Source organism: Tetrahymena thermophila, assembly GCF_000189635.1.
Source record: "Tetrahymena thermophila SB210 genomic scaffold scf_8254592, whole genome shotgun sequence".
Classification (NCBI taxonomy): Eukaryota; Ciliophora; class Oligohymenophorea; order Hymenostomatida; family Tetrahymenidae; genus Tetrahymena; species Tetrahymena thermophila.
In genome coordinates, this window is record NW_002476363.1 from 547,465 (window position 1) to 559,880 (window position 12,416).

General features: G+C 21.9%; 2 protein-coding genes across 2 annotated transcripts; both read left to right on the top strand. All coding sequences in view use genetic code 6, as the record gives it.

The window, feature by feature from the left end:
- Window positions 1-410: 410 nt before the first annotated feature.
- TTHERM_00717710 (transmembrane protein, putative) lies at window positions 411-6,890 on the top strand (the record flags this gene model as incomplete). Its single annotated transcript, XM_001015091.3, has 5 exons — window positions 411-794; window positions 845-1,081; window positions 1,170-4,995; window positions 5,091-6,145; window positions 6,204-6,890. 5 exons carry the CDS (start codon window positions 411-413, stop codon window positions 6,876-6,878), a joined length of 6,177 nt encoding a protein of 2,058 aa, XP_001015091.3. The 3' UTR covers window positions 6,879-6,890.
- A 1,654-nt stretch (window positions 6,891-8,544) lies between these two features.
- Window positions 8,545-12,031, top strand: TTHERM_00717720 (ATPase, histidine kinase-, DNA gyrase B; the record flags this gene model as incomplete). The annotated part of the gene is made up of 4 exons (XM_001015092.2): window positions 8,545-9,421; window positions 9,522-9,688; window positions 9,744-10,424; window positions 10,484-12,031. The coding sequence occupies 4 exons, from the start codon at window positions 8,545-8,547 to the stop codon at window positions 12,029-12,031; spliced, it is 3,273 nt and encodes a 1,090-aa protein (XP_001015092.2).
- Window positions 12,032-12,416: the final 385 nt, after the last annotated feature.

The following is a 12,416-nucleotide window of genomic DNA, read 5'->3' on the forward strand; positions in this document are numbered from 1 at the left end:
ATGAATAAGACATATAGTTAAATTTGTACTTGAGCTATATTGAAGTAATCAAATATCAACAAAGAATTGCTAAAATATTAATTGATTTAACATAGACTAAAGTTTTAATCAATTAAAATTACTAGTATTATTTGCTTTATGATTGTAAAGGATTTTATTATCCTTATCATGATTATATGGTTATAATAGCAGGCTATCATCTAATTTTTATAGACTCAACTACTTTTAAAATAGTAAAATTTTAATTAAAATTATTTACTTTTTTCTTCTTTTTTATTTATAAGCTTTTTTAAAAATTTGATAGCTTCATCATTATGTGTCTCAAAATTCATTTTAAAATGTTGCTTATGACATTGAATTAGGATACATTGCTTTCTCAGATAATTTGAAAGATTGTATAGTCAGTTTAGATGTAAATCAACATTTAAAAATTTAATTTATTAATCAATTTGTTATAATATTTAAAGCAAATTTCTACAAACTGCATCCCTAACACGAATTAATTTAGTGAAGATTTATTGCATGGGACTATCATATCGAGAACATATCAATTAATTATATTTTATAATTAATTTAGTATAAGGGTATATTCTTTAAAAGAATAAATATACAAATTGAACTATTACTCATCTCATTTTACAGCTTATTCTGTATATTTTGATAGATTTAGTAGTATAATAATTTTTGGAGAATATTTTAGCTAAGATTTTTTAATATTAAATTTAATAACATACAAAATACAACCTACCCCCTTCCCTCTATTTAACACAAAAAATTTAGAAGACTAATATAAGGTAAGATAACCTATTGTCACATGTTAGTTAATTTTATTTTTTTATAATAGTTTTATTTTTTTTCAGATCAAAAAAGAGTGATGCTGCTTTCCTCATATGTTTCTTTCATACAAATATATGACTTAGATACCTAAGCCAGTCCGTAAACTATTTAGCTTTAATACTAGTTTAATTAGTAGAGTCAAGTAGTTGTTGATGAAAATCTTAATTTAGTTATGTTTATAGATAACTAAAACTAAATTGAAATCATATCATATCAAGCTAATCAAATTGTTAAGACATATTAAGTAAATTTATAATATTTTTCTTGAAAATTTCATTAAAAAATCATTGGATTACCATAAAATCCACTAAATATTTTTTATATATATATAGTTGGACTATATTAAAAATGAAGTAAATGCATATTAAAAAGTATTAATTTGGGATAGCTTTAAGAGAAAGATCTTTGTCAGCTCAAACAATATATTTTATATTTTAGACTATGATAACAATAATTTTATTTGCAAATACTAATTTCAGCGAACAATTTTTGATATTTATATAAGCTTTAATAAAAATCAAATTTTTGTTACAGACTATTTGAATTTAAGAGTTTTTGACTATTCTATAATAGAGTTTGATTAAATCCTAATACCTTAGTATTTAATACCTAAATTTTTACAAATAAATTAAAACTAATACATATTATTTGATGATAGTTAATCAACAATTAAAAATATTGTTCAAGGAGAAGTAAAGGACTTTAAATACTTTAATTCACTACATCATGCACCTTTTTACTTCAATTTTTATAATAATAATAGCTCATAGTTTTATTTAATTACATTTAACTAGCTTTATATATTATAAATTAGTTCAACTAAGCTAACTACGATATTTTATCAATTGCTTGACTCTTAAATAATCACTTTTATCAGTGAATCTGATTCAGAAGTTCTTTTTTTAACATAAAAGTAAACTTTATATTGCCTTACTAAAAATCTAATTAACCCACAACTAATTGCCTTAACATATATCTCAACTGGAATAGGAGAATTTATAATGATCAACAATACTTACTTAATTTATAGCTCAACGAAAAACTCGAGTTAATGGAATAAGATAACTCTTTAAAATACTTAGTCTGATTCAAATGCAATTAAATTAGAACAATTTATATTTAATTTAGAAAAAAATGATACAGTTAAACAACTTATTAAAATAGATAATACTTTAAGTGTTATAATGCTAACCAAAAAATATATACAAATAATTGATGCTTAAACAGGAAATATCTAATAGAGTACTTTATTAGATTTCTAAAACCAATATTCTTAAATTTATTTCGATGCCCTTTATGGTAGAATTTTATATTCAGATAGGATTATTGGAGTCAAGGTATATGATAATCAATTATAAGCAATTAAAAGTAGTTTACCTAGTTCAGGTATAAGATTAAAAATTAAAGATTCCTTCTTATTTATGCTTTCTTTTAATTCAGTGAGTATATATTTAAGAAAAGACCTCTAATTTTTTTAAGTAATTAGAAACTTTAACAGTACCCAATCACTAATCGATATAGAATACACAGGATATAATTATATCTTTCTTTTATATTTTGATAAATAGATTACTTTCATGTAGGTTTCACCTTTCTAATAACCATAGCTAGTTGATATTTTATCAGTAAGTAATTATGTAATATTATCTAAATAAGTAAATTAGAAGAATTCTGAATACTTGGTAGTTAATATGACTATTTTAACTTTTGAGTACACAATTGAATACATCACTGAGCTAAATATTGGTGGATATTAAAATAAATTTTGTTCTGCTTAACTACAAATAAAAACAAGTTAAAGTGATCAACTAACAAAAATGCAATAAACAGATTATTTAAATTTACTATCACTTAAATAACTTTTAATTTAGAACATTATTTATAGTTTATACATAGATAATGGTGAATAGACTGATTTAATGTATCCTTTTATTAGCTCTAGCTCTGTAACTACAGATTATTCACTCAAAATTTAAGCTTAAAACTCTAATAGTATTTATCTAAAAACTCAAAACAGTACGGATTAAAACATTGTAGAACTGTAACTTAACAGTTTAAAACTTTCATTTTAAAATATAAATAAGACTTAATACTTATTTGGTAATTAGACATTCTAAAAATTAGCTAGGCTGTATTTAAATGATATTGAATTATTAGAAATCGGTAATAATTAGCTAATATTTTAAGGAATAGATCATATTTTTATTACAAATCTAATTATAAATGGGGAATCAATCTAATTATCTAATAATAAGACAATCATTTTCTAAGATATTAATTTTGTAATTGTTTAAAACATTACATTAATAAATTGCTAATTTAGCAATATTTTTAATATATTCTCATTTAGCAATATAAATTAATTGATTATAAGCAATCTTTATATTAGATTAAACAAGTTAGCTTCTATTATTAATCAAAATTCACTTATAAATATCTCAAATATTAATAATCTCACTATAAACAATACTTATATTTTATAAAATTCTATAGAAAATGTTGAAATATTTAAAATAAGGAATGTTACTGAAGTTAGCATTAATAGCATGATATTTTCTGAAAACTAAATAATTATTAACTAAGATATCGATTTGTAAGGAATCATATTCTATTTTGAAACAATCCCATATATTTCTATAAATCAAATTCAATTTAACAAATTGAGCATTTCTTCCATCTCCTCTCTTTCTCTGCTAAAATTTTCAAATATTAATTAAACTTTACAATTTAAAGATCTTATTTTTAAATACTCTATAATCAGTGACAATCAAAATAACTTTGTATCTAATTAAGAGTATTTTATTATAGAATGTGAAGGGATAGTTTTATCGAATTTCTCAAACATCTCTATAAGTAATTCTGATAGAATAAGCTTTGTTTATATGCATTAATAGACAAACATAAAGGGAATTATTATTTATAATTAAATATCTATCATTAGTAATTACTGTCATTATAATTCAGATACAAATCAACTTATGATACTAAACGCATAATAAATAAATATATAAAATTCCAATTTTACATCTATTTCTAATCAAAATTCTAATTCTGCTTTAGTTTAAATTTAAGTCAGCTAAAATTTGCTATTAGATTAAATTAACATAACAAATATTAGTATTAAAGAAAATAGCTTTATTAGCATCCTAAAAAGCTAGTAAGTAGTAATCTAATATATTGAAGCTAAATATATTTATACAAAAAGTAAAGCAAGTACTATTTACTTTGAGTAAATTTAATAATTAATCATGAAAAATAACAAATTTATCTTGAACTTATCTTATTTGGATGGAGGAGCAATATATATGAATTAGATAAATGAAATCGATTTGATTAATAATACCTTTTAGGAAAATTAATCACAAACTGGAAATGGAGGGGCAATATACTGTTATAATAGTATCTTTTCTAAATTTGAGAGTAACAATTTCATATAGAATTCATGCACTTCAGGTTCAGGAGGAGCTTTGTAATTGAATAACTGTGATATCTAAGAAATGGTAGAAAATACATTCAAGTAAAATAAAGCCCTAATAGGAGGAGCTTTTAGATATTAAGGAATATAACCTAAAGTTTTACAAAAATCTAATGTTAGCTAACGGATACTTACCTTAAGTATAAATTAATTTATTAAGAACTCAGCATAATTATATGGAAAAGATATAGGCTCCTATCCAGTTTTATTGGATGTGAAAAATTAATTCGATGATGATAATAGAGCTTCAAAAGCTAAATTAGAAAATTTGTAAAGTGGCAGTACATCTACACCAATATTGATCCGACTAATTGATGAAGAAATGAGAGAAGTAAGCTTTTTAAAAAACACATCAAACATAAATTAGGAAATCCTAATAGAATTTGGAAATTATTTGCTAGAAGTTTAAAGTTAGTAAGTTGGACTAGATGGAAATCTAAGATAAAATTATAATTTTGATTAATTTGGTTTTGTCTTTAATGTATCTTATTCTTATTATCCTAACTCTAATTCCACTATTCTAATCAAAACAGTAAGCACTATTCCTGTTCTTAATAGAACAACTTTTAAATTTGATGAGCAAGAACTAAGTTTATATATTGATGTCAATTTTAGGAAATGTTAATAAGGAGAGATTTTATAAGCTTTTCAAAAATATAAAATATGTTATACTTGTCAATAAGGTATTAAGAATATTTATCATAATTTATTATTTAGTTTAAGAATTTTATTTACTTTTACAAATTATTTTTTTAAAATTAATTTTTTTTATTAAAAGGCAATTATTGCTTAGAAGATCCAGACTAAAATGAAAATTTATAGTGTTTAAAATGTCCTTTGGGTTCTAAAAATTGTCATTCAAATGTCATTTAATTATATAATGGATTTTGGAGTTTAAGTTTGAACTCAGACTAAATTTATTAATGCATTAATCCTCAGAACTGCATTTCTGAAGATCCTTCAAATAAATTTGGATGTTTACAGGGATATATTGGGGCTTTATGTGAATCCTGCGATAGTCATGGCACTGTTTGGGGAAAAAAATATGGTAAAAGTAATGATGGAGTTTAATGTTAAGAATGCATTTAATAAAATTAAATTTATTCTATTATTATTTTGTGCTTATTATTGGTTATGTTTTGCTGCTATTTAATCTTTTAAGCTCATAAGTAGCTAGAATTCTTATAAAAAAAAATGAGCTGGTTTTATTTGAGGAAACTTAAAATTATGTTGCTTTATAGCCAAAACATAAGGAGCAATTCATAATATATCTAAATTCTTACTAACTATTTACAGTTTTTAGCACTTGTTAATAATTTAGGCATTTAAAAATAGGAATATTTAAGTGTTATTGAAATTGGAGGTGGTGATCCTTCTTAGCATACAGTTTATAGCTTAGATTGTTTTTTTAATAGCTTAAATATATAGCTTCCTTTGTATGCTATTAGAGTTTTGTTCATTAATTGCTAAATAATTATTATCTATTTATTGATGTAATTACTAAACTAGCTAATAAATATGTTTAAAATAGAAAAAGATTAATTTCAAATATCTTCTTTTATATCAGTTTACTTATTCTTTAGTTCATCTGTAATAAAAGTGCTAATACAATCTTTATCTTGCAGAGAAATATCTAGTAAGTTATATATAATTTAAGAAATGCAGTATGAGTGCTATACTAATTAACACAATCGCATTATTTTCTACTTAATAGGACCCTTGCTTTTGATATGGTTTATATTAATTCCATTTATTTTTACTTTGCATTTGTACAGAAAAAGATCAAAATTATAAAGCTTGATATTATTAAAGAAATTTGGGCTTCTGTATTAAGTAAATATTGTTTTAAAAGTTTAATGTATTTAAAAAATTTAATTCTTTTTATAAATAGAAATACAAAGAAGAGTCTTATTATTGGGATTTAGTAAGAAACTAAGCAAAGGCTTCACTAGTTATATTTTTAAATTTGATTAGAACTTCACCGTTGCTGAAATCTTAATATTTATAACTTCTAATGTTTATTTACTTTAGATTTTTAAAGATAGTAAGTCCATATTAAAGACAGCAAATGAATAGAATAGATTAACTATCTTGTAAATTTGTTATGTTGAGTATATTCTTAATATAGTTGATAATACTTACAGATAATTCAAAATTTTAACAAATATTGTAAGTAATTTTGATTGTTTTCAATGTTTATTTCATAGGAATCCTAATTTTACTGATTGTACAAAAACCGATTCCCTAAATTGCAAAAAACAGAAATATGTATTAGATATTCTTAGTTTAATTGTCAAAACTAATACCTAATTCTATATATTAAGTTTAATATTAAAAGCAGGTTAATATATTGAGGATAAACTCTTTATGGAAAAAAGTTAAAAGCTCCTTAAGATAAATTATTGAATTCGAAGCAGATGTTAAAAATTAAAAATGGGTTTAATCAAAGCTTAGTAAGACATAAGAATTAAATAAAAGCAAAAAATTAAGAACAAGTCATCTTCAAAGGGTACATTTCTAAATAGAATTTTAGAAAAGTATGAACATCGATAAAAATATAAAATGAATAAAGTTTTTTTTTTTTAGTTTTGTGTATTCAATATTATTGGATTTTTAAATATTTTTTGTTTTTTCAAATAAAGTTCATTCATTTTTATGTTTTAGTATATCATTAAATTCATGAGTTAATTAAGCTGAATTTTTAAATAAATGAGAGAGAAAGTATATTTATTATTTAATAGCTTAAACAAATTGATAAACAAGTTAAATTATAATTTGTGTTAAATTGATATTTATAAAAAAAATTAAATAAATTTTGTATTTATTTGTAAATAATTTTATGAGTTAGAAAAGCTTGTTGTAAATTGTAAAAAAATTAAAAAAGTTATTATTAACAAGAAAAAAGTGAATAATTTTTAAATTTGCTTTAGTCACTTTAGTAATTTATTTATAAGTCTACTTAATTAACCATATTTAACATTAAATAAGACTTTTATTTATTTATTAATAAATTAAATTAATTGATTAAAAGTAGGGATTATTAAACAATAAGGAATAAGAATAGCAAGAGTCAGTTTAGATAAATTAAAAGAAATAAATGGAAAAAATATTCAAAAGTCAAAATTTTTATAAATCAGAATAAAATATTTTTGATATTTAGAGGAAAGCAAAGATTTTTGAAAATGCGAAATTAATTACTATATCATTTTTCTACATTTTTATAGATTACGTTTATTTTTTTTACTTATAATAAATAATAATTGCAGTACTTTTGCTATTTAGCATATGTTTCTATATTCCAACTAAGTTGATTCAATTGAGTTAGCATGAAATATGTTATTAAAGATAGTAAAAACCTAATATGAAATTTACTTTCGTTTAAAGGTTATTTAAGTATATCAGCAATATCATATTCGCATAGATCTCAGAATATATTATGGTGGCAATATAATATACACTTTGCTTAAATGTTTTGGTTTTACTCAAAGAAAAATCACACCTCTTAATTCTTTTATCATTCACACAAAGTTTAGTGGCTTATAATCAAATAACATATCTAAAAAATAATAAATATTCAATGATTTTGTTAATTCTTGAGCATTTTGCTACATTTGTATACTTTTAAATAACTTTAAAAATAAATGTAGAAGTATTAATAGTTAACTTGATTTATTCTTTGTTAGTATTCCTTTAGTGGAAGCATAGATAACTAGATAGCTTAGAGAAATGTTTAAAAAAATCTGTTAAAAAAGCTTAAGCAAAGATGATAATGTGCCTGTATTAGAGTATTTTATCAACTACGCCTGAAGGAATAGCTGTAATAAACTCATAAAAAAAGCTTATTTATGCTAATTCCTCACTAAAGTTGATATTTAGTTCAAAAAAAAAAGCTGATATATAGAATATTATTTTAAATTTAGGCAAAAAGAATGAATAACAAGATAATGGAACAAAAAATTAATAAAATGTAAAGGAAAATGACAAATAATGTGAGCTATAAAAAGTATTAAAATAATAAATGTTTGATGATAAAAATTAGAATCACAAAGGCTAATTCCCTAGTAATAACAATTCTGAAGAAAAATAATAAAATAATATCAATTAAACGCAAAATATAAATAGTAATCTATATTAAAAAAAATAGAGAGACATTATTTTAAATGAAGAAAACACTACTCAATTATAAAATAAGACTTCTAGGTTATTGATTAGTTAAAAAGACATATCTTCAAATGCAAGTTAACATATAAGAGAAGATAAAATATTTTCATAAAAGATTATTAAATAAACAATTTAAAATGATAAATGCTAGCAAGAGATAAATTTATTTGAAAATAAAGAAATATGCTTGGTAGAGAAGCAAACTAAAATTTCAAAAATTAGCAATAGTCATTAAAAGCTTTGTGCATAAGGAGTAAAACATTTAGAACATAACAAGGATAGCTTATAGAACTCATTAATAAAGGATGTTAAGTCTGAAAAGCATGTATTTAATTTATTTTTAATAAAATTAAAAGCAAAAAATTTATATAATTTAATATAATTTAAAAAATTAAAAGATTTCAAAGCATCGTTTTTCTTTATCTAATCGCTATTCAAATACTGCATTTGTATCTGATTAAAGTGAAATTATTTCCTACAAGGGTTTTGGACTAAATTTTTGTGAAGAAGATCTGAGCATACTGCAAAATATTGATTCTTCTAAAAAGAAAAAAAATAATTCAAAAATTATAAAAGCTAACTAAATGAATTATTTACCATATGCGAGTAATTAAAACTTTAATTTGTAAAGCTAAGATTAGAGTAAGTGTAATTAATAATATGATCATAATGAAGATCATAATTAATAAATAATATACTGTTAATTTAATGATTATGATCAATAATATGAAGAAGTAAGCAACAAATTTAAATAAAATTTAAATAAAAATCAATAAAATTTAATAACTTTGCTTAATAAAGATCATCTAAACTAATAAATTACCTAAAAAAATAAAGAAGATTAATAAATTTAAGCTAATTTAACTAAATTAGGAGATAATCTTAAACAAGAAAACAATAAAGCTAATAATGAAAATCAAATCGTTTGTTTTAAGTTAAAATAAAAAAGTAATTTAATATTTAATTAATTCTTATTACAACTTTTATTAAAATAAAACATCCATAAATAAGTAAGATAATATAAAAGATTAATTTTTAAAAAAAATAGATTAAATTTCTCATGATAGTTCTCAACCAACAGAAGTTACTAATGCTTAAAATATTTTAGAAAATATATTTAAAGAAAGCATGGGTAAGAATGACCAAGGATAAACTGAAATTTAGTAAGATGAGGAAACTTATGTTTAAAAAAAAGAAAAAATTATCAAATTGCAAGTAATTTATATTTTAAATACAATAATCTTATTGGAAATTTATCTTAAAAAATTAGGTTAAACATTAGAATAAAGAATTATTTTTGTAATTTATATCTGCAGATGTCATACTGTAAAATAGAAAGGTTGATACTGTAGCTTTTGTTATAGTCTAAGATGTTTGGGAAGATTTATATATGAAAAAAGTTGAAGAAATTTAGTAGGAAAAAATGAAAATTTTTGGAAGTTTATCTCATGAGTTAAGAACTCCACTTAATTGCTCTATCTCTATGCTGGAAGTGTTAAAAGATGAAATGTAAGAGATAAATCCTTAATATATCACTGATTATTTGAATCCTGCTTTGTTTTCTAATAAACTTTTACTTAATTAAATAAATGACATTCTTGACTTTGTTTAAATGGATAAAGGAAAGTTTAAGTATTCGTTTTAAGAATTCAATATTTTAAATCTACTTAATGATTGTTAAAAGTTAGTTAGTATTTAAGCTTAAATGAAAAATTTGTAAATTAGAATCAATATTGATAAAGGAATGCCTGAATATATTTGCTCAGATCCAAACAGAATAAGATAGATTCTTTTGAATTTCCTATCTAACTCTTTGAAATTTACTAAACAAGGTTACATTGAAATAAATTTTTCAAATTTCGATAATGGTGTTTACAAAATAGCAGTTTAAGATACAGGCATAGGTATTAAGCCAGAAAATTTGAAGGAAATATTTTAATTTTGTGCCAAGGTATTTAATTAATTAATCATGTTTTTCCAATAAAAATTAAATTTTATTTTTTTAAATAGATAAATTACAGTAATAAAGATGAATTGCTGAATTCTTAAGGATGTGGACTTGGCTTATACATTTCTAACTCTATAGCAAAAGGATTAGTGAAAAATGATAAATTAAACAGCGGTGTTTCAGTAGAATCCGACTATGGAAAAGGATCAGTATTTAGCTTTCTTGTTTAGGATTAGAATTATATAGAGCTATTTTCTCGTTTTAGTTAAGTGCAAGTCGAAGCAACGAAAATGTCAATAAGAGCCTTTTCAAAATAGATTGATGGATCTTCTAAAAATTCTATGCTAACTTCTGCTAAAAAAAGTCGAAATAATAATAGCTAGAAAACTTAAAATTAAATGGTGAAAATTTTAAAGTAAAATGCTACTTAACATTCATTAAATGAATAATATACTTAAGATTAAGATGAGTAGAGTAAAAATGATAGCTTTTCACTAAAAATTCAAGATTAAAAAGACGAAATTAATAACCTGTCAGTATAATAAAAAAATGAAGAGCAGTTTGATTCTTCTATCTTGGTAGAATTAGATGAGCAAACGGACTCAAAAATATGCTCATTTTCTCCTAATTTCATTAAATAAAACAATGTTAAATTTTAAGAAGAATAAGATTAAAATAACAAAAATTCTTTATTTGGATTCTTAAATAAATCTAATTCAGTCAAAATAAATTAATCAGATCAAAATAAATAAGCAGAATTATATAAAAAATCAACTTTTGACTAAATGTAAACTTCTAATAAAAGCAGCAATTATGAACAAAGTATTTAAGAATAACAAAAATCTTTTACAAATGATGATAGGATTTTAACTGATTCTAATTTAAGCTAAGAAACTAGTAAAAATATTAAATTTTCAAAAAATAAATCTAAATATTAATCAGTTTCATCTATTAAGTACGATTAAAAGCATGAAGGATTTACATCATATACTCCTTTTAATAAATTAATTGAAAATCAAATGAGTTCATAAAATAATATCGCTTCTAGCAGCAAAAAAATAGTAAAATTTGTTTAATCACAAGTTAAAATAAACTCTTTATCGAATGATTAATACTTCAGTCAATGCACACTGGAAATAGCTAATCCCTAGTATGTTATAGATTAGATTATTTTAAATAACATATCGAAATAAAAAAAGTGTAATTGCCCCCAGATTTTAATAATAGATGATAATTAGTTTAACATTTATGCTTTATCAAAAACTATTGAAACATTCTAATTTTAAACTCATTCTATTTCAGACAGTTTGGAGGTTTTGGATTATGTAAAAGATATTTTTCACTAAAACTGTTGCCTTTATCCTAAAATAATATTTATGGATATTGAAATGCCATTTAAAAATGGTTATTAGCTCTCTGTTGAAGTTAATTAATTTTATAATAATGTTTAGCTTAAATAGTTACCTGTAATAATAGCATGCACAGCCTATGTAGGTCAAGAGGATAATTAAAAAGCAATATAGGCAGGGATGAGTGATTTTATTAACAAACCTTTACTAAAAAATGCCTTTTAGTAGCTTATTTTAAATTGGCAAGATTTATTTTTATGATATAATTCAAACTTACTTTTGTTAATTATAATTCAATTAAATTACCTTAAATTTATATACTGCATTTATAATAATATTTAAACTTTATATATTCTTTTTTATTCTTAATTCATCTAGCATAATTTTTTAAGATTTTGATGTATTTTTAATTCGATATAGTTGTGAATATAATTAAACTACAGTAAATTAGATTATAATCTATTTATATTAATATAAATCCAATATAAACCAAAAAAAAAAAACTCTATATTTTTTATAAGAAAAAATGGCATATAAAGTGATGTATTGAATATACATACTTATACTTGATAATATGATAGAAGGTATTTAGCCTTCATACCTGATGAGGGAATATTTTAAAAAAAGTAATTTTAACTAAAATAGT